This window comes from Phoenix dactylifera, chromosome 11, assembly GCF_009389715.1.
Source record: "Phoenix dactylifera cultivar Barhee BC4 chromosome 11, palm_55x_up_171113_PBpolish2nd_filt_p, whole genome shotgun sequence".
NCBI classification, from domain to species: domain Eukaryota; kingdom Viridiplantae; phylum Streptophyta; class Magnoliopsida; order Arecales; family Arecaceae; genus Phoenix; species Phoenix dactylifera.
In genome coordinates, this window is record NC_052402.1 from 12,750,458 (window position 1) to 12,773,261 (window position 22,804).

Sequence of the window (22,804 nt, forward strand, 5' to 3'; positions counted from 1 at the left end):
GTGCCCTATCTGTTAGAGCAAAAAAGAGGTTGCGTCCTGTCATAAAGTATTGTCTGCTTTAGAGAGGCAAGAAAAATGGAGGATACTCCTCACATCTGTCCAAAAGACGCCTTGCGAGGAAAAGAAGATGACGACCCTTTATAAGCACAATCTTTTCCACTACTCAAGCAGTATGGGACTAAAGAGTATGACCCCCCTCCATCCCCAACAATACCTTACTATATAATATTCTTTACTGTCATTCTACCATAGCAAAAGTATTTTTTTATTTTAATTACCAAACATATGTTAAAGCTTCACAATAATTTTAAAATATAGTTATCAAACAGTAAATAACTTTTTATAAAAATTTTATTTTTCGAAAGCTTTATTTCTAAAATTTCTAAAAGCTCCATTGCCAGCAGCAATCCCAGACAAGGCCTTAATATTTATTAGACAATTCACAACTTAAATCCTGTTATTAAAGAATTCACATCATCTCTCCCTCCATCCTTGACTTAAATATAAAATGGCAAACAGTGCTGTCAACAAGTAACGATGATAGCAGCGACAGAAGGTGGATTTGGGAGATGCCAATTTCACAGATTCACAACGATAACAGTCACACATTGTGGATTTGAGAGATGCAAATTTTACAGCTATACTTCTTTCAGTTACAGAGATTGGGTATGCACACTCCAGACTCAGGGTTTTGTTGCTCCTTCCATATTCGACCTGTAACCCGCAGCTTCAGCTCTTTCCTCTCTCCCCCGGAGAAGAAGAGTGCCATGTTTCTCTGGATTATGAGGCCATCATGGCTGTCCCGCACTTTGCGGTGGCTGTCGCGGATGCTCCGGGGTGTGCCTTCCCATATCAGCTTTCTGCCATTGGCCCCAACCTCAAGGCTGTAGCTGAAATTTCTTGCTTCATTCTCATCGCCCATGAAGCGCAGAAATGCCATGTACACAGGGGCCATTCCTAGCTGGAATGCCTCAAAGTGCAAGCAGAAGTACTGCCCGAAACAGTGGAAGACCTGGGCAGAATCAGAGGCAAAGTTCAGTACTAGCTTGAAGCAAACGGCGTTGCAGCTGATGGTGATTTGCAGCCTGTCTACTTTTAAATGTTATATCAGCGAACACATTCACTACTTCCTTTATGATAAATAAAAGAAAAACCACTACTTGAAAATTCAAATAAATTTCACTAATAGATATTTTTAAAGGGGAAGGAAGAAAGAAAAGACCACCAACATGGTTGATCTTGAAATTTCAAATGTTTCCACAGGTTCATGGATTTTTAGCTTTAACAAATGTAACTTGCTACCCGATGCTTGCGGGTGTACATTTTATTGAGGGAAAAATGATTGCTGAGGGATGAAAAATGCATAGGTGCATGTTGCGCTGCACAATTAAGCAATTGCTGTGAATTTATAACAAATAAGAAGCCAATGTATGAAGAAAAGCATATTCAGTTGGCAATACCATGAATATAAGCGTACTTACAGTCAGCATCCAGGTAGCATTTTCAACCTCTCGTGGATTGGACTTCACATACCGATGGTTGAATGTGCATCCACTGTGCATGTCTACTTTATGGTCATCCCTTAAATGTGTGACCAAGAAAGGAATGTCCCCAACCACAGAGCATTCAGACCCTGCATATGGGCAGTTGTATGGTCTGAAGTTGCACTGAGCTTCATGCTTGAGCTTGCTGTAGTAGGGAAAGATTTCTGGACACCCTAGTGAGCTATACTTGCAGGGGAGCTCAAGTGATTCAGCCACCTTCTCCAAAGCTAGACACCTGATATCTCCAAGCTCCTGCCTGCAAGTAGGGCAGCGGTTGTGTACCCTTGTTTTACATGCTGAACACAGTGTATGCCCGTTCCGGCACTGCAAAAGTCGGCAACTCATGAGAAGCAGCCACTGCAGCAAGCAATGAAATCTAAAAGATGCAGAAATTTCAGGAGTAATAATTAATTAGTTTTGCATTCCTAATGACATGACAACTGAGGTGTTTTGATATTCAAAATAACTTCACCTATGACAATATGCATTACAAGGAGCCTGGCTTTCTTCAAGCTATATGTGATTGTCATATACATATCAAACATTTAATCTATACCCCAGGAATGAAAACTCTTTGCCCATCATAACAGATAATAAGAAAGCATAGGCTTAAAGCTACATGAGAGCAAACATGATAGGAGATCAAAATTGCACCAAATAGATCACACAACAAGAGATTAAAACAGACTAAAGAGAAAATTCAATGTCAACTGAAATTTAAAACTACACTTGCTTGTTTTATACATGAGATAATAGACATTTTATTCACCATCCACCACAAGACATCTGTAAGAACATGACAGCATCCACTGAAAATAACTTTTGTAATAAGTTAATGATACATCCTACTAGTATATAGTCTCAAATGAATTTAAGTATGATTTTTATGATCAAGATGATATTTGTAAATATAGCATATTATTATCAACTGAAAACCAATTACAGCAAACAAAGTGATTGCACACAAAAACCATGTGATAGGTAATCACAAACCAAATAAACCTACAACATCCTAACAAATATAAGACCATAGTTCTTTTTTTTTTTTGAAAAAAAAGGAGTGACTATGAACTATTAGACTTCCTATAATTTTGGCATTGCAAATGTGTACACCAGCAATTTCTATTGTAAAAAGTCGAGAACCTAATAGTTTGGACAGTCGACTGATGGATCTATTTCACATAAGAAACTAGATTATCCACTGAGAATGCCACAGAGCGGTTTATGTTCGTAAGCTGTGAACGGATTTATTATGCAGATCAAGAAGAAAACTCATGAATGTAGCAAATTAACAGTGAAATTGATCATCATACATAATGGCAGTCAACCATGTGATCAGTTAATCAAAACAATCAGTCCCTACAGCAAACTCTGCTCAGTTATAGGATTTTCTGTTTTCTTGTTCAGGTTTCAATTTGCTCCCAATAATTCGCTTGAAGGCAAGAACAAAGAAAATCACAAAGGGTGGAAAATCAACATCATGGATGGGCAAACACCACCTCTTCCTACTGCAATAACTTCAATGTTTCAAGAGTTTGCCTATCTAGATTCCTAGAGCTATGTTGGCCAAGGAAAAGAACAGAAGACATAAATCAAGCAGATAATAGTGTAATTTCCAACGTGGTTTTGCTACATAGAGTAAGAAAAGAGATACAGTTCAGTTCAAAGCAATCAACAATTCGTCGTCAATAACAAACAATCTCCAAGTTAATCTTAACAAAGCATGCATAAAATCCATGACAAAAAAGAAAAGTTATCCACAACATAGAAAGGCATAGCACAGTTACTGGCAAAATAGTAAGTTCCACATTCATTATTTAAGACCAATGCTTTTAATGAAACGATAATCCTTACACGGAAGAAGCAGATTCACTAGCGATCAAAAGAATGGTGTTCACCTGCCCTTCACCTCTCATAACCAAGCATCATTAATATGTACCAAGGCATCCATTAATATAGAAACAACAGCAAGGACAACTCCAAACCTCTGTCAACACCTTTTTTTCTGTTTCATGAGGGGGGCATGGGCAAGGCTAGAAAAATTAGAGCATATATGCATATGGAGCTTGGGCCAAATAAGGCAGTACAGCCTACACAACCCTGAACTAGCGGCATGGAACAAATGGAAGATTAATAATATGAATGTGCACGATCTTTTTCTTGTATGGTAAAGGTAGGCTGAATGAGAAGAGACTCAAAGATTAGTTCAGAAGTTTGTTCACTTAAAGGATGGCTTCAAAAGTTGGCTGACTGAAGGTGAGGATGAAAAATCACTCCTCAAAGGCGGGGAGAACTTTTGTACAGGGAGGGCTGAATTAGCGAGGTGCCCAACCAGCAAGGTTCACAACTCGCTTTGGTGAATATTTTTAGAGAATTAGATGCCTTTATAGATTGGATTTAAGATGGTAAAGGAAAATAAGTTAAGAGGGATGTTGAGAGTGGTCCTCATCCCTTGGACGTCACTCTTTAAACTTGCAATTACACATGCTTTGAGAGAGTCAGAGGAGGATATTGGTTCAATATTATTATGAGATGCAAGGTGATGAAATGTACTTAGGCCATCTGATTACAAGGAACCAGGGGAGTTAAAATCTTAGGAAATTAACCACCATGTTGAAGGTCAGACTTGGGCTTGATGATCTTGAGAAAAGTGACATGAGTTTGGGATTGATCTGCTAAAGGAGTTTTCCTTTTAGTGGATTTTGTCATTTCTCATCATATTTATGAAAATTTGCTCCAAAATTCAGGACTAGCTGAAAATATTTCACCATTTAAAACATCCAAGTGTTCCCCCTAAATGGCAATGTTAAGGAAAATGACCTTTAATAACACCTTAAGAGAGGGAAGTGGATAAAATATGCAATTAATGTAATATAGTTGATGAGAATTGTCTCCCCTTACCCTTTCTGGTAGCTCAGTAAATCTAGGATATTACCAGACCTCCACCAACTTTACATGCAACCTAACAACTTGGTTATGTTGTAAGAAATCAGAAGTATGGAGTTAACCAAAGCTAACAGGGTGTTAAAAACCAAGTGGATTTGATCTTATCATGCCTAATATGACTCATCTGGAAGACATATGCAGGCATATTTTGAGGAAAGATTAAAAATAGATAAAAATGATCAAGCTAGTCGAGAAGTTTGTTGGGCTATTATTCCACCTTATTAGAATTCCTTTTGTTGCTCTTTGGTCCTACTGTGGGATCTTTAGGGCAAGTATCAAGTGCCTCTTTCTCTCTTATACGTATCTATTTCATTTTATTTCAAGGACTTTGAACTCTTAGAATCTCCTGATTATGAAGGTTTCTTACGTGTTGCCTCCCTCAAGAAAACAAAACAAAGGTTTTATATGGGCCTTTATTTTTTCATTAGCATATGTACCTCTCGTGTTAAATAAAAGGGCCCCAAACCAAAGTCTGTCGGACCACCTCGTACTACCCGGTACAGGGCATACCGTATCATACCGGAAGAATACTGGTACGAAACATCCCTTCAAGTCGATACAAGCCCCGTACCGCCCGTTTTGAGGTGTACCGAACTATACCGAGGCATACTGACCTATAACGATGCATACCGATCTGTACCAAGGTGTACCGAGATGGGTACCGGTTCGTGCCGAGGCGTACCGAAATAAAAATTAAGAAAATGGGTAAAAAAGCTATTTCGACAAAGAGGAGTACCGAATCGTACCGAAACGAACTGATAAAGTACCGATACGGTACTCGGTACTGAGATTGCGAACCTTGCTCCAAACTAAAATGCTCAGCAAGGATTTACAAGATCAATTATGTAAAAAGAATAACCAAATGCCAATCTTAGTTTATTGCCTTCTAAATACATCTATGAAAAGACAAACAAATTACATAATGCTAATTTGGAAGTATCCAGAAAAAAAATCTAAACAAATGATTATGTGATGAAGCAAACTTCTCTTTTGTCAAATGTTCTATGAATAACTTCACATGCAATTTTTTAACTAAATTGGAAATGCCCCTTAGACATGTTTCAAAACTACTCTCTTGTTTCTGATTCCGTGAGTACGCAAAACTCTCTGGAAATAGCAAGACTGGCAAATGAAACTTGATACCATGCAATTATTGATGACCAAGAAGAAGAAGCCAGACTTTTAAACCATATATTGCGCTGTATTAAATGTTTGTGTAAAATTTTGCTTTACTGAATAGGTAGATTCATACTGTTGCTGAATAAGACCCAGGCCGGCAGGAAAGACAGCTATGTGTTAGACGTACTTTTGAACCACCAGTGACTATGCATATCTTTTCTTTCCCTAAACAAAAGAATCACATGGGACTAACTGTTCTAAAACATGGTTTGATGGTTTTTATACGACCCTGCATCTGAAAAAAAAAATTCTTAAGATAAGAAAAATATCTAATAATATTTGGCAGCCCAATGACAACGAATGGAAAAATAGGCAAATGGCCGGAGACTGTCAGCTATAGTTAACTACGAAAAAGAACTCAACAAGCTCCTGGATTCATATACACAGCCTAAATAACAAACTGATGAAAAATCCCAACAAACAGGGAAAATTGCACTCCATATTCTGGTACTCATACAGCATCTATTTCCGATTAATACCCCGTATTAAAAGAGAAGATGTTCAACCAGAAAATAAACTGCATTTATCCAAATGTCCAAATTAACCATCAGTAATAACATGCCAAATGGGCATAGTAAAAGCATTTTAGAAAGTGAAAATGATAGGCATCTGGCTCTACAATAGAAAACCACCTGACAAATCAATTCACTTAATGAGTTCTTTGCAGCAGATTTACTTGGACAAACATGAAGGCAGACCCATCATCACCTAGAGTTTCTAAAATACAATAGCCAAACAAGCAAACAAAGGGACCCAGATATCAGATCAATGATTTACTTAGAACCACAATGACTGTATTATGCCCAAGTTTTAAATGGAACGTTGCACAGCAGATATAAAGTAACCTATATCCCTTAATGATCAAACAAAAACCAGAATTCAACGTTTTCATAGTACCGAAACAAAAAGGAAAACCATGAAAGAGATCAACCAGAGCCTCTAATAGACGATCATACTCCGTGCCAATTTTATCGCCACATTTGAAACGCGATAATCGGGAATAATTTTTTCGAACACGCATAACCAAATAGATAAAAAATGACATAATCCCCTAAAAAGAATCAAACAATCAAAAAGAACGAAGCCACAGATAATCGAAATCTTCCCAAATTCACATGTCCCCCAATCATTCCGCCGTCTAGATTTCGAATACGTACAGAACATCAAATTCAATCATTTGTATCCCTGGATTTAACCCAATCGACGCAAAAAAACCGAACCCATAAATCCGAATGCGCTAAAACACCCGAAAGATCCCACCTTTGCCCCCAATTTCGCCATGCCAATAAGAAAACCCAACCCACTCAAAATAAAAAAAATCGCACCTTTAGATCAACAAATTCTGCATTCAGCCCAGAAATCAAGAGGAACCCGGCAATTAAAATTCGGAAGCACTCAACAATCCAAAAGATGAAACCAACCAACCAACCTGGTGGATCGGGGGGTACATGGAATTGGTGCAGACCGGGCACTCGAGAAGCTCGTGGACGCTGGTGGCGGCGGGAGAAATCCCTGGCGGAACGGCGGCGCCGCCGCCGTGGGGCTTCGAGGACGGGTGGTGGTGAAGCAGGGTGACCGCCTCCTCATCCATCACATCCGACGATGACATGCAGTCGATGCTGTCCACCTCCATTGCTCTAAGAGAGAGAGAGAGAAAGAGCGAGATCTCTCGCCCCCCGCGCCCCTTTTCCTACCCTCTTCCCTTCTCTCCTCTTCCCCCTCTCTCTTTCTCTCGGAATCGAAGCCGAAGCCCAAAGGCGTCGCCTTTCCAGGTTTTATGCCGTTCCTTCGCTTGGCTCCGGGTTACCTGCGATAAGCGGATCGCCGTCGAATTTGTTAAAGAAATAGTAAGGGGGATGGAGAGGAGGAGACGCTTGGCGATTGGGGCCCGAAGATTAAAACGCTTGCTATTTTTAATTAATGGTTACATACTTGCATTTGCTTGCTTTGGGGTGGCTGGGTCACAAAGCAAGGTTGAGATTGGGTGTGTTACAAGGGCCTGGTGGTAGTGATGGGAGTTATGTCTAAACTATTGAAGGGGGCTACCAAAAGTTCTACAGAGTTAACAGGAGTTTTTTTTTGAGAGTAACTGCTCTTGTCTAATAATATTGTAGTAGGCCAACAAAAAGTATGCTACTTAATAAAGTTTGTTCATGATGTTGGGGGATGCAGGGGAAGGGAATCTATCCATTGCTTGGTGGTGGGCTTGGAGTGATGGAGGTTGGTAGCATCAAGGTGGGGCATGGAAATGGGGGTTTTGGTAACCAGCAATGATCTAATTGAATGCTAGATGGAGATGGGCATGTGTGCATAAGGGTCCGTGCACCTGTTGCGGTTGCATGGATAATTTCCTGGTCTAACCTAAAAAAGCATGAGCACGAACCTTCTATGTTGCACGATTTGCATCACATAGAATGGTAACGTTTGGATAGCTATCACATCATCCATTTTAGAAAGGCTGATAGTCTTTTTTTTATCTTAAGAAATGAAACAGGTTTCGTTCGGTGCGACGTGCAATACAAGACATGGATAAAATGGTGGGCGGTCGTCCTTCTCCAAGATAAATAACATCTTGGCTCTGCAATTGCCATAAGCTTTCTCCTTGGTAATCCCTTTCCTTATAGGATGCTAGCAAGATGTGTGATTGAGTCAGCCTCTGGTGAGTTGGCAACATTTCCTATGCAATGTTTGTGGAAGGAGAAATACCAAGGTTCAAATCCCACCTTTCCTAAAAGGGCTCTAGATTGTAGAATTATACAATAGGTTTCTCTTATAATTCAGAATCCAGACTTATGTCTGTTTATCTTCTCCAATGCTCGTTAATTGATTCTCAAGGTGATTACATAACAATGAACACATATGGCGAAAATGACCTAGCTTGTTATATAAGATGAAGCGCTGCGGATGGCTGATGTTGAAGAATAATGTCCGATTTTTAGACTTCAATCTGTTATCGATAAAAATTTTCAGAATTTGTGGAGAATTAACTTAAAGCGAGTAAGATTCCTGCCATATGAACACCTTCTATCGTCCGGTAAACGGTTTCAGTCCAGCATCTGAACTCAAGCCATCTTGTTTCATCTTCTGTTTGTTAACCTTCAATCCCAGCTTTGATGACAATTAACCTGCTCTCTCATTTGTTTACCATCCAGTCATTCACAATATAGTAGTCCTTAAAAGATACAATTCAAGTGTTTCATTCCGCACCCCTGCAGACCACACACACACATTAAAAAAAAAAAGAAAAAAGGGAAAAATTCCCACAAGATTTATAATAAATAATTAAGTAATGGAATCCTAAGTATGATGCACTGCCGGGGTTTTGAGAGGCTTCTTCTTTTTCTGGCAGCTACTGCTGCTCACATTGAATACAACCCAGAGTAAAAGTAAAATGCCCACCTTACATATTAGCAAATGATCCATCTATTTACAGTGGCAAAGCAATGAAACATGTAATACAAACACATTTTCATAAAAGAAAGAGTTAATAACAAGCAGAAGTTACAAAGAAAGAACGATTCGAGTTGCTGACAAATACCACCGAGTCTTTTGCATTTTGTTGAGAAAGATACTGCTCGAGTGCACCTTCACCGTAAAGAGTTTTAGCATCACATCCAAGCGAGTGTATATATATATATCCAACAGAATCTTTATCAACCACAACAGTGTCAATTTTTGCTTGTTCTTGTGTCAGGAATCTAGGGGAAGAGGTAAAAATATATAATAAGCTTATTAGCATAATTTTAGAGTTCACGTAACAACTTGCACCAGTCAGTAATATTTTTCATTATTATGTGATCTTATATCAGTTCATATTATTTTTCTTGTATGAAGTCTGTATACAAGTATATATAACTCCTGAGATATACCGAATATGATGGAACAAAGAAATAAAATTACTTTTCTCTCTCTCTTTTATATTTTTTTCTTCTTCTGTAAAATTTTTAACAAAGTTGATGATAATGTTTGAAGTCTGTAATATCATGGGCCAGTAAAATTAAGGATAAGTTTCTAGAACTGCCATTAAATTCATGATGCAGAGCTTATATGCCATAATATTGGTGATAGTAAATGACGGAGAGTGTAAATGTTCCTTTTTGTGCACCAGTATGTTTTGCAGCTCCCTTTTTCAACTGACTAGAGGAACAAAAATAACATAAAATAAAATGTGCCTGCTTCATGATGAAACTAGCTAGGTAACGGAAGACAAAGATTGCACCTCATACATTTTTTTGTGTCAAAATGTTCTACAATATTTATCGCAATCCTTAAACCCAGTATTCTTAGCCATTGCTTTCCTCGCAATCAACCACAGAGCCTTTTCAGTAAAATGCATCTTGACACAAAAATCAGAATAACTTATTTGAAAATCTTTTCAGCTTTTCAGACATCTTTTTTTATGGTAGAAAAGAGGAAGGTGGATCAAAACATTTAATTGCATAAACACATATAAAAAATAGAACCTGAACTCACATCATTCCTTGGAAACAACTTTTTGCATTGTTTCCCCAGGGCATTTTTTGGGTTTATAAGAACTTGAAAAGAAATAAAATTGGAAAACCAATAGAGAAAATTGCGAAACCGATCATTTTACCATACAGAAACATAAATAACGGCATTGTGCCAAAAAAGCAAACAAATATACAGAGAAAAACGTGTGGCTGTTAGATCTTCAAGGATGATCACTTGTTACGCTATCATAGCACCCAAGTTTGTCCTATGTTCTTGAGTACCTCCACTTCTTGGTCATCTCAAAGTTAATTTCGATGGCTGCATGGCGGCGGACAGAGTGGAGGAGCGGGATTTGTGATTAGAGACCATCATGGCAGGCTAGTTGCGGCGGAAAGTCGGCGCATCCTCGACATGAATGCTATAGAGGCGGAGCTTCGGACCGCCTGGGAGGGCATCTCCTATGCAAGAAGAGTTCTTGGAGCTAATAGGGTACACCTTGAGGGGGACTCCTCTACGGTGATTGGATAGGTACAGAGAGTCGACCGTTATAGGGATGGACACCCGTTGATTGGCGAGACCCGTAGATTGGCTAGGGAGATAGAGTCATTTCAGGCAGCACATGTGTTTCGGAAGGCAAACAAAGCTGCAGATTGGGTTGCCTCCTTTATTGCTTGGCACTTCGGAGAGTTCATCTAGGTTAAGGTTACTGATATTCCTTTTTCCTTATACTACTTTTTTTTTTTGACTTGGTTGGCTATACTCATTTGAGAGCTATATGAAATGTTGTTTTTACCCAAAAAAAAAAAAGAAAAAAAAAAAGAAGAAGAAAGAGAAGAAGAAGAAGAAAGAAAGAAAGAAAAGACAATTACTTGTTTAGTAATGCAAGTGCTGTTTTGCTTTGAGACATTCTCGAGATCTGAGCATATTAACAATTACCTCTTTGTTTGGATCAAGGACTTAAAAGTGTTCCGACGGCTTCTTCTTCTTCTCCTTCTTCTTCATGATATTTACCTTGAAACATTACCAAATGGGAGAGTCACTTCTATTCTTTCAAATAGGCAAGTGCACCCTAGTGTTTTCTAGTAGAATTCAGTCCATAATGAATCATGAACATTTGACAGATCTAAAACGATCGTTCTTCTGAAAAAAGTTGTAGCTATTGTCATGCAAGGGTAGACTCTTGCAATATGTGTGTAAAATTGGAACTGTCACTAGTTAAGATGGATAGATGAGAACAGTGAACAAGGGTTACACCCCTTCTCATGTGAGGGTTTTTGCGTTATTGCTATGTGTTCCGAAATGTTTGACATGGGTAATTCTGCCATCATCATCTGCAAGAAATGATTGTAATTGGTATCACATCATTGTTCTCTGTTCCTGATGATGATCCACTTAGACTATGAGATGTTCCTGATGACATGTTAGTCTTTGCCAGTACACCACCAATGGCTTCTTCCAGCCATCAGTTCAGAACTAATTTTCCCTTTACCTCGACTTTGGATGGAAAACTTCCATGCTGTAGAAGGGCCCATTAACCACAATTGCTTTGTGTGTGTGTGTGTGTGTGTTTTTTTGTTGGTTGTCATCACATTATTTTACAGACAGATACAGTCGCAGCTTCCATGGAATCAGCCGTAGGCTACAGGGACTTAATAGAACTATAATTAGTCATGGAAAACCTTCTCATGGAGACTTGCGTCGAAACTGGCAGCTTAAAACCTATCTCAATGATTTCAGCAAATTATTAACGCAATTAGAATAATGATACATATCATTCCTAACTAATCATCACAGGCGTGCAAAACACGTGACATAGCAAGAGCTGACATCCAACTGGCTTCGGGAATCGCACCCGCATGGCTTTAGGCGCTTGTAACGAGCTGCCACCCGGATCCCACCACCGCCCGGTTAAGGGTTATCCTTTTTTTCTGGGTCCCACGCACAGGGCCCGAGGCAGAAGAAAGACGACAGGCCCATGTGCGTCCTTTCTAACCTCCCCGCCACCATCTCCGACCGGTTTACTCTCCAATCCCGCTTTCTATGGCTCTCGCTGCGATAAAGCTATCCGATATGGAGATTTGTGTATAAAACAATGATACCTCAAACAGCTCCCTTCCTGCAGGATGGAGAGCGAGAGATGGTGCGAATTTTATCATCAGAAGCTTAAATTTTAGCCGAAGGTTACCAGCTGTAGAATGACTCGTGGCTATCCTCCACCATTGAATGACTCGTGGCTATCCTTTACTATTGAAAGATATTCAAGCCATGCTGTGTGATGAAATGGTTATTAAGATGAAGCATGTGTTAAAAAAATGAATGGAGCTGCAGATTGAATAACTATTTTTGTTGCCGATCATGTAGAGGCTAAAGAGGCTATCTATGAATAGAAGAGACGGAGGTGCCGAGTGCCTCCTGTGATATACTATTTTTTTGATTTTTTTGCTGTATCGGTTCACATTGGTACTTCCGTATCAGCTTTTAAAAAAAAAAAACGTCCCTTTCTAGAGTAACCCCATCAAACCACCGTCCCAATCTCAAAAACTGGACTCGAAAGCAACAGTAAACGCACTAATAAAAAAAACCTCACAAAAGTTATCATTAAGTTAGCGAAAAACGTAAACCAGGTCACAGTGCTATTTTACTCGACACTTCACTCTTTCGCTTCTTTTCAAGCTGCTTAACAGAATTTGATGCTAGTGATAGAACGTAACGGCGCGGTAACGACACCGGGCGCGACAGAGAAGCCTTTTGAGCTCTCCGCCCGACGCCGACCGCCGCCCCCACCGAGATTGGCAATTTAGCACCCGCGAGGCAGGAACCCCACCCTCGACCTGGCGACGTCGAAGACCACCCGGAACCCCTGCTGCTGGATGTTACCGATGATCGACACCCCGTTGTCGGTCTCCGCGAAGGCGAAGCAGAAGGTCCCCTTGGTGTCCACCGGGATCAGGTAGTTCTCCGCCGGCAGCGCCACCGACGCCCCGCCGCCGAGATGCATCACCACCGTCGGGACCTTCACCTCCGTCTTCCCGGCCAGGTCGTAGCACGTGTCGAACAGCGAGAATCCGCCCGGCGCCTCCCTCAGCTCCGCCGCCCCGGCCTTGAACGCGTCCCGCAGCGCCGCGTACGCCGGACGCGCCAGCCGCGTCACCGACGTCCCCGAGTCCACGATCACCCCTCCCCTCCCTGTCGCCGGGTTCAGCCCAAGGCCCGCTGCCGAGACTCCGGCCACCCGGGAACCCCCCACGCTGATTGCCGTCAGCTCCACGTAGTAGAACGTGTCCGCTTTCGGGTTCCGCAACATCGGTGTGAACGCCACCGCCGCCCCCGGCCCGGGCACCGCCGACTCCGAGTCGCCGAACACCAGCGACGAGGACTTCACCGGCGAGGCGGCGGAGCTGGAGGAAGTCCGATCCACCAGACAGTAAGAGAACCGGCGGCCGAAGCGCAGGCCGGCCTGGGACGGGAACGAGAGGCTCCCCCGGCCGAGTCCCAGCAGCCCTGCGGCCGCCACGAAGAGCCCCTCGTTATCCTGGCCACACCCCAGCGCGATGCGCGCCACCCGGACGCCGCCGCGGAAGGTGAGGGTCTCTGTCGAGAACTCGCCGGCGGTGATCGACCCATCACCGTAGGAGACCAGGTAGAGGCACGACCGACGGCGGGTGTCGCACCCGGCCTCGTCGAGCCGGCGGCACAGCGGCGCCTCGCAGGGGACGGCGGCGTAGGAGCGGGACAGGCGGGGATCGAAGATGGGGTCCGTCTGGGAGTAGCAACGCCTGCAGGGGGCGCACTGGAGCCACACCACGTCGCTGCCGGTGTCGAGCACCATGGTCGCGTACCTCGCCGGCGTGCCGATCCCGATTCGGGTGAAGTACTCCCCGCTGCCCTGGGCAAGCCCAGACACCACCGAGGCGCTGAACCCCCTCGGCCGAGCCCCGGCGGCACGGGTGGCGTTCCCCGCCGCCGTCGCCGCCTCGAGGATCTCGTGGAGGTTGGCCACCCGGGCAGCGTCGCGGCCGAGGCGGAGGCGGAGGAGGTGCTCCGGGGTGGAGTTGGCGGCGAGGAGGGAGTCCCTATGGGCGAGGCTGACGTGGAGAGAGGAGGGAAAGGCGGCCCCACCGGCATTGGGGAGGTCCGTCTCGTCGGCGAGGGTTTGAGAGTCGGCAGTCCAGGTGAGGAAGTCGTCGTCAGGGAGGAAGGCGGGGGAGCTCCGGAGGGGGTTGACGACTAGGGTTTGGTACTCGAGGCGCTTCGAAGCGCCAATGGCGACAAGGAGGATAGCAAGGAGAGAGACGAAGAAGGGGTAAGGTCTGGTCACCGCCATCGCCATGACAGAGGAGCCCGGATAAAGAAAGGTGAGGAGTGATTGTCGTATTTAAAAGCGAGATGTGGTACGGCTAAGTAATTAATGAAAGTTATTTGGGTTTTGGGGTTGCAGTAGAGTGTAGACCTCGAATAAATATTTCTATGGCACGAAATACCCCTGCCTGATTTCAATTTACATCGAATCTTAATTTTATGTAATTTGGGAACTGATCTATGGTTATGTTTCTTCCGGACAAGGGCTCTTGAGAAGGTTAATTTCGATGACTTCTTTATTGACTTAATAATGTCTTCTTGACTCCTTTACTTGGGTGATTTTGATGGCTTCCAACCTAGAAGCATCAATTATTAATTTCGATGGCTTCTTTGTCTACCTACATTGTCAGTCATTTAAGAAGGAGATTTATGATGAGTAGATTTGATAATGACTGTAGCTTCATGGTGTTTGCTCTGTGCTGGAAGCAATGAAATATGCAAGTGCTTTAGTCATAGGCTACAATGAGATGTGCAGCCTCTTGGTACTAGGACATGCCATGGTTCGCCAATGAAGGATTTAGTACAAACTAACTGTTCGTATATCTCTTTCCTATGGTAGAGGACAAGGATTTTCTTATCAATGTTGCAACGCTTCCCCAAAAATCTCCATATAAAGGACGTGCCAATTTGGTTTTGGTGCAATATGGCCAACTCAATGGCCCGTGAAGAGTATTTCGAATTTTAAAATATCTCCCTATCAACTTTTTGGCCATCATTGTAAGCAGTTTTGGGCAAGATGCATGGACTAAATTCTAGTGCCTAATCTTCAAGACGATGGGCTACCAAAAATAGCTGATCCATGTGCCCGAAATTTGGTGACGGGTGCCAACCCTTGCCTATTTAAATCATTCCTTGGAGACCCTCTATGTAAATGCTCTCGAGTCCTCTTATATTCTTAAGATGCCACTCCGCCACTCGCATGATATCTTCACTATTCGTCAAGAGTCTATCTGACTTAGGTATTAGAGGATCTTCTGCTGGATATTCTTTGGTAATAAATTTTTTTCATTTTTACTATTTTAGGTCGGATCAAGTATTGAAGTAAAGGTTCGAGCACGGTTTTTTCTTTTTCACTACCATCTTGAGAGCGACCAGCATTGGAGTTATCCCCATCTAAGCACGGCAACCGCCATATCGCGGTCTTTGATCAACCTCCACAGTCTAAACTACAAATCGTACAAGCCCTCTAGTAGCTCAATCGGCTCAGCATCTTGATCGGGCCGATTTCAAACGGCAACAATATCCAATACTTAAAACTTGATTATTCGAAAGTTTTTTTCCTATAATTGTCTAATTTGTGTGTGAGAAACCGGCGGTCTTTATATCCAATATTTAAAACTTGATTATTTAGAAAATGATATTCCTTAGAAAAGTCTCCATTCATCTAACAATTTCATCAGGGATACTTGCTAGGTGACATGCTATTTGGACGCCACCATAACTGTTGCAACCCAAAGGTAACGAGAACACCAATATCCTCTTACTCCCAAAGAGCTCATTTGGTTCGCAGAAAATTTTTATATCGCTAGAATATTTTTTTCTAAAAAACCAATACTTGGGTATATAATAAATGAGCAAAAAGTTTTTACATATTTAGTCGATCATAACCAAATAATATAAGAAACACATTTTTTGAAATGATTTATATTCCGTTGAGCATCTTTTTTTTTTGAAAAAGTTATATAAAATACCTACTATATGCTTAATAAAGTTGTAAAAATATATGTAAAACATCACATGCATAATTTTTAATATCTATTTTCAATTATTTTTAGCTCAAATTATTTAAAAATATTTTTAAATATGTAAAAATAAGAATTCAAAATATTCATTAAGATGAATTTTTAGAGTTCTAACAATTTTTGATAGTCAGACAGTTTCTTAATTTTGTAATAATTTTTAATAGTATATTTTAAGTAATTTAAGATTAACTATTAAAAATAGCTATTAAGAATATAATAACGGCTTGAGGATATTTTTGTTAAAAATATTATCAAATTTTTATTCCATGGAAAAATGACTTTTTTTATATCCATATAGATTTTTTTCATAAAATATAAAAATTAACTTTTTTTTTTTAGATCTTCAACTATATATATATTTATTAACAAAATTTTTTCCGTCGTTTCCGCAAACCAAACGATTCCTGGAATCAAGTCGCGGGGCAAGGAAAAGAGAAGCTAGAAGAGAACAATAAAAGCAGACATGTGGCCCAAGTGAAGGCTTAGAAGGCAAGAGATTGCCCCTGCCATAACTCATGTCATGCTCTCGCCGCCGACTCTATTCCCAAAAGGGAAAAAAATGGGTGGCGATTCTTGTAGGCGGTGTTTGTGTCTGCCACTCTCGTGACACAAGCCAAGCTTATGACATTAAAGAAAGCAAGCACGCGAAGATGCTAGTGGATCTCCTTTTATATGATGCATATCTCGGGTTTCTCGGTGCTTGCTGACGAGTTTTGTTCGATTTTGATGGCTTTGGGATTGGGAGCCAGAGCTCCAAATGTGGGAACAAAGGTGAGAAAAAGATGGAGCAAAGGAGAACCACAACATTGTCTCCACATGAACTAATAAGATAGGCGATAGACTCCAAAGGGAAGGTATCATTTATAGGATGTGGACTATGCTCATATAAAAGGCGCAATTTAGGCTCCATATGACAGGCAACTTGGTTCCGGTCGACAAGTTGCGAGAGCTGGAGACGAGCTGGTTTACAAGAAAAGAGAATTTGTAGCTTTTATTAATAAATTTGGAGGAAATGTTCGACTTCTGTCGGCACAACTCTAAAAACAATATTGAATTTGGTGATATGTATGTAGATTTATATGGTTGAAAAAATTATATTCTACACCATATACGCCAATTATCTTATATTCTTTTAATGGGCTTTATTCATTATGCGCTAATGTAATTAATTCATTGGAAGGAGAGACGAGCAGATTGGCATGATGCATGATTATGTTGATGAATGCAGTGTGGGATATAATTTATTTATAAAAATGCACTAGTTATGGTTCGCTAGTTATTGCTCGCAAGGTCCTCGAAACCCTGTCAGAGGAATAAATGGGCTTGGAAAGGCCAAAGATGCAGAGGATGAAACGACCTCAGAACCCAAAGTGCATTTTTTTTTAAAGGGGAAACACAAAGTACATCAACAAGAAATTATGAAAGAAAAAGGATGGTCCAATCAAAGAGAAGATTGGGCCATCCACAGAGTTTACGAATATGAGCTATATGAATTCCGGAACTTGATGATGCAGAGAAAAGAAAGTTATACATAGGCTGGAGCCTGGAAATGGGGAATATGGTTATGCATCATCTGCAAAGGAGGCGAAAGGGGTGGATCATACCTTAAGCAGGGACAAGGACAAGTAGCTTAGAAACTACTGTTCGATTCAAGAGAAGTTCGTTGCCCTTTGAGCTCACCGAGGAGACCATGGTTGGGACCTACTGCTGAAGAGAATGTTCTGCATGCACAAAGATTCATGCTTTTGGAGCCAAAATGGACAAGGTGCATGAGGTTGAATTTGGTCAGCCATTTGTTCGGGGGACCAAATGGACAAGGTACACGAGAAGATCATTTCATGAATTGATTCAGTGCCTCTTTGGGCTCGTTTGGTTCGCGGGAAAAGAAGGGGGGAAAGTGTGGTCAACGGGAAAGTAATGAGATGCCTCTTGTTTGGTTGGAGTTTTCAAAGGAGAGAGAAGGGAAAGTTGTATTCCCATGGGAATGTGATTCCCACATTTCATGGGAAAGTCTTTCCCATGAGAAACATGGAAAAGTTATTCCCATGAGAAACATGGAAAAGTTACTTTCCCATGAGGCGGGAATCACTCCATTTTTACTTTTTCCCAAAAAGTCCCTTCAGCATTAAAGAATCATTAAAGAGGCATTAAAAATCTAATTTTTATTAAGGGCATAATAGGAATTATATATAACTTTCCTAGGAAAGTGGATGGCCAACCAAACATAATCACCTTGGAAATTTGTCACTTTCCCATGGTCAACCAAACATGCCAAAAGTATTTTCCTAGGCATTCTCTTCCTAGGAATTTGTTTCCCAGGAATCATATTCCTAGGAAGGAAAATGCTTCCCGCGAACCAAACGAGCCCTTTGTTCCCTCTTCGGAGATCTTTATGCAAGAGCTCCTAAGCCGAATACCTTTGTGCCAGTCTCAGTAGAGTTGGAGATCTCTTTCTTGGAGGATCAGTCCCTTGATCCAATACGAATGAGTCAGCCGCACACCCTTCAGGGCATTCTCTCTTGTCCAACCCTCTTGTATACAAACTCGCCCAGTCTGGCTCTTTCACAGTTGATTCTTATTACAACTTCATTAACAATGGTGCTTTGAGGCGTCTATATCAAAATACCATCCAGATGGCCGCCAGAAAAAGTGAAAATCTTCTTATGACTTGCTTTAAGAAATAAGCTAGCTTCACACTCGGGAATTTCTTGCTAGAAAATAATGGAATGACAGTGCGGGGGTACGTGGACCCAGAATCTATAAATCATTTGTTCACTAGAAGCAAATAAAGTGATGGAGAAAATATTAGTCATTCTAAACTATCCTGATCTTCCTGGTCTCGGCCTTAGCCTGATAGAATATGCAATGGTGGTGGAAACACAAGAACATGGGAAAAAAATACTTTATATAAGATAATGGAATAGTATAACTTTTCTTCAAAGAGGAATACAATTTTTCTCTCAAGCCCTCTCTATCTACCACTCCTTTCTTTTTTCTTCCATACATTCTTCTTCATGATAGCCACATATTTATAGGCACTAGAAGTGACCTTTTAACTCCCCTAATAAGTACATCATAATGAGACCTTTTAGCTTATCCATATGACCTTTTGGATACTTCATATGACCCTTTGGATTCTTCAGCATAATTAAGTTTATCAACTTCCAACACCCCCCCTTAAACTTAATTGTTCTTTCTTTATCATACCAAGAGAACTTTTAAACTTGATGAAGAGGTCTACTTTCAAGGATTTAGTGAATATATCAGCCACTTGATCTTGAGTCTTCACATATTTCTTCACAAGTATTCTCCATGAGAGGTAACCCCTTCACCATCGCCTTTGAGGAGAGGAGCTTCAAAGAGCTAAAGTTCAAATGCCCGAACCTCAAATGCCATAGCCACATGTTATTCTTCATGCACGGACTTAAACACTTTGTATTGATATACTTAATGTTCAACACGAACATTCGGTTCTTGGTCATAGGTACTTTTGCAATCAACTGATCATGTTTATTCAAGTACAGGCATCCTCCTTTCATGCAAACATTAAAGCCTTTTTCTAATAATTGACCAAGACTTAAGATATTTGTTTTCATATTAGGTACATAGTAAACATTAGAAATGAACTGTTGAGAACCATCCTTGAGTTGGATTAGGATCTTACCTATCCCCTTCACTTGAATTTTTGAGGCATCTCCAAAAGAAACGTTGCCTTCCACTGTCTCATCTAACTCTTTAAAGATATGTTTGTGCCCACGCATATGATTGCTTGCACCGGTATCCAAGTACCATTTATTCTCATTGGAGGCTTCTTCCCCCTTCTCTGCTAGTAGTAGCACACCATTTTCTCCTTCCTCCTTCCTTGCATAGTTGGCCTTCTCATGCACTTGATTATTCTTATTATGATAATATTCTGAGGAAAAATGACCATATTTGCCACAAATAAAGTATTTAACATTTCTTTTATCATACCTTCGTCCTCTTTTTGAGAAACCTCCTTGCTTTTTTCCATCTTGAGTGCTTTCTTCATTTGATGGAAGTCCTAGGCCTCCTCTTCCTCTGCCACGTCCAAAGAAACCTCGTCCTTGTCCACGACCTCGTCCATGATGATATCCATGGCTGTAACCATGACCATGGTTTTTATGTTTGTCCTCGTCAGTTGGGCCTTCCTTCTTCTCACTGATGGTGAGCTTGCTTTTCAGGGCTTGCTCCAAAGGTTCTTCTTTTCGCAACAAGATCCTCTGCTCATGGACTTGTAGAGAACCCATGAGCTCATCAATTGTCATAGTATCCACATCTTTGGACTCTTCAATTGCTGTCACAACATAGTCAAACTTTTGATCCAAGGATCTTAGGATCTTCTCCACCACACGCTTGTCCTCTATATTCTCACCATTTCTTCTCATTTGGTTTACAATAGATAGAGCCTTTGTGAAGTAATCCGAGATGGATTCTCCTTCCTTCATCTTCAAAGTCTCAAACTCGCCTCTCAATATTTGGAGGCGCACCTTCTTCACTTTCTCAACACCCTTATGGGCTTTCTTGAGGATCTCCCATGCTTGCTTTGAGTTGGTAGCACCAGCAATCTTCTCAAAAGCGGCTTCATCTAAGCCTTGATAAATGAAGTAGAGAGCCTTCTTATCTTTCTTCAAAGTCTCTCGTTGTTGCGCTCTATCTCCGTCTTCTTCATAGCCTTTTTCGACTATGTCCCAAATATCTTGAGATCCAAGTAACGCCTTCATTTGGATACTCCAATTTTCATAGTTGGTATTGGTGAGACGAGGAATAGGAAGCATCCCGGTAGCCATGACCAAGCTCTGATACCACTTTAATAGAATATGCAATGGTGGTGGAAACACAAGAACATGGAAAAAAAATACTTTATATAAGATAATGGAGTAGTACAACTTTTCTTTAAAGAGGAATACAATTTTTCTCTCAAGCCCTCTCTATCTACCACTCCTTTCTTTTTTCTTCCATACATTCTTCTTCATGATAGCCACATATTTATAGGCACTAGAAGTGACCTTTTAACTCCCCTAATAAGTACATCATAATAAGACCTTTTAGATTATCCATATGACCCTTTGGATATTTCATATGACCCTTTGAATACTTCATATGACCCTTTGGATTCTTCAGCATAATTAAGTTTATCAACTTCCAACATAGCCAAGGTGAATGACCTTGGTTCTGGCCAATTTGTCATGCCTTCCACTTCGGCGAAGGCCGATCCCAGCATACCTCGGGTGGTGACCAGCCTAATCAACAAACCTCTATCTTGTTTCAACTGAATTTTAGAGGCTGACCTTCAAACCTTCATAATCTGTGGACCGAATGAAGGAGTAGAAACCATCTACCATTGGACAAAAGAATTGGAGATCAACTTTTGCTGCCATTTGTTGGAGAATTTGGTGAGAGCGAAATGATAAAATCTTTCTGAGGAAGCATTGTTCCATATACGCGGTCCTGCAAAGAATTCTTCGTACTCTCCACACATGGGAGCATCTTTGTTCTTCAAAAGTGGGGGACAAACATCAGAGGCTATGGAGCAAGCTGGCGACAGTACCGGATCTTTGTTTTCTTCATCCCCTTCTCCTACCCCGCTAAAACCATCCCTCCTCATCTGTATTACCATCCTCCTCCTGTAAATGTTCCTGATCTTAATAACATGGGGGGAAGCTCTTTGCTACCTCCTTTCCATTCAAAAAAAAGTATTTGGTCAGCCATTATGGATCATATTATTAATGCACATTGAGCTACCTGGAGGTTTACGGTGTTGATGCCGTGGAGAAGATGCTTGAAGATCTTATTGAAGTGTCCTATGAGAAAGACAGTGCTGTTTCTCTAAGACCGGAGCCAAGTTCGAGTGAGAAAAATGAGGTTGCTCATTCTGCAGTTGACGTTCCTATCAAAGGCATGGATGTTAATGAGTCGAAGAACGAGGTTTCAAAGGGCGCGCAGTTTGCGTTGTCCTTGGAAAGAGGTTAAGCAACCAGTTGAAGAATACTCAGTGATGCAGTTTTGGAGGAACAGGTTAAAGAGCTTAATCGGAGATACGGCACTGTTCTCCCAGGTCTTCAGAAGGAGCTTTCCCAGAATACTTTACTACTGGAAAGACAAAATCGGAAGCCAAGGATCTCATGCAATGGAAGAAGTCTAGGGTGATTCCGTCGATATCCTTTCAGGTGAAACCTCATCTGCTGGCTCGGTTCAGCCAGATGTTTTGGTCAAAGACGATTCTTTCCTGACGTCAGAGATCGGACTCCTCTGTCAGTGCTTGATATTTGTTTTATGTTTTACTTTCAGAACTTAAAACGTTCGCCCTTCTTTGTACTCAGTAGCTTATTACTTCTTGGCATTTTTTCAGTACCTTCTTTATATTTGCCATGGCTGGAAAAAAAGTTCGGAAATCTAGCTGTTAAGATACTCTCATGGCCCCTGGACAGGGAAATAAAAATTATGGAACGTAAACTAAATGCTTCATAAATTCTAGTGCTGGTCCAAGTTAATTATTGTTGACATTGCTTTTGTTTAGAAACAGCTGAACCTTATGCATACTATATTTAATCAAATGCATAC

At 41.1% G+C, this 22,804-nt stretch overlaps 2 protein-coding genes across 2 annotated transcripts; both read right to left on the bottom strand.

Moving 5' to 3' along the window:
* Positions 1-412: 412 nt before the first annotated feature.
* LOC103711185 (E3 ubiquitin-protein ligase SINAT5-like) lies at positions 413-7,531 on the bottom strand. The gene is made up of 3 exons (XM_008797238.4): positions 7,099-7,531; positions 1,482-1,868; positions 413-1,012 (listed from the first exon to the last, which is right to left on the bottom strand). Exons 1-3 carry the CDS (start codon positions 7,300-7,302, stop codon positions 650-652), a joined length of 954 nt encoding a protein of 317 aa, XP_008795460.1. The 5' UTR covers positions 7,303-7,531; the 3' UTR covers positions 413-649.
* A 5,132-nt stretch (positions 7,532-12,663) lies between these two features.
* Positions 12,664-14,689, bottom strand: LOC103711186 (aspartyl protease family protein 2-like). Its single transcript, XM_008797239.4, has one exon. The coding sequence runs from the start codon at positions 14,449-14,451 to the stop codon at positions 12,919-12,921; it is 1,533 nt and encodes a 510-aa protein (XP_008795461.2). The 5' UTR covers positions 14,452-14,689; the 3' UTR covers positions 12,664-12,918.
* Between the last annotated feature and the right edge of the window lie 8,115 nt (positions 14,690-22,804).

Bases quoted from the DNA above. Each gene is read 5' to 3' on its own strand.
- LOC103711186 (XM_008797239.4), bottom strand. From the start codon at position 14,451: ATGGCGATGGCGGTGACCAGACCTTACCCCTTCTTCGTCTCTCTCCTT.
- LOC103711185 (XM_008797238.4), bottom strand. From the start codon at position 7,302: ATGGAGGTGGACAGCATCGACTGCATGTCATCGTCGGATGTGATGGAT. The intron at 1,869-7,098 runs GTTGGTTGGTTG...CGACTTTTGCAG, and splicing joins TGTACCCCCCGATCCACCAG to TGCCGGAACGGGCATACACT. The intron at 1,013-1,481 runs GTAAGTACGCTT...GATTCTGCCCAG, and splicing joins ATGCTACCTGGATGCTGACT to GTCTTCCACTGTTTCGGGCA.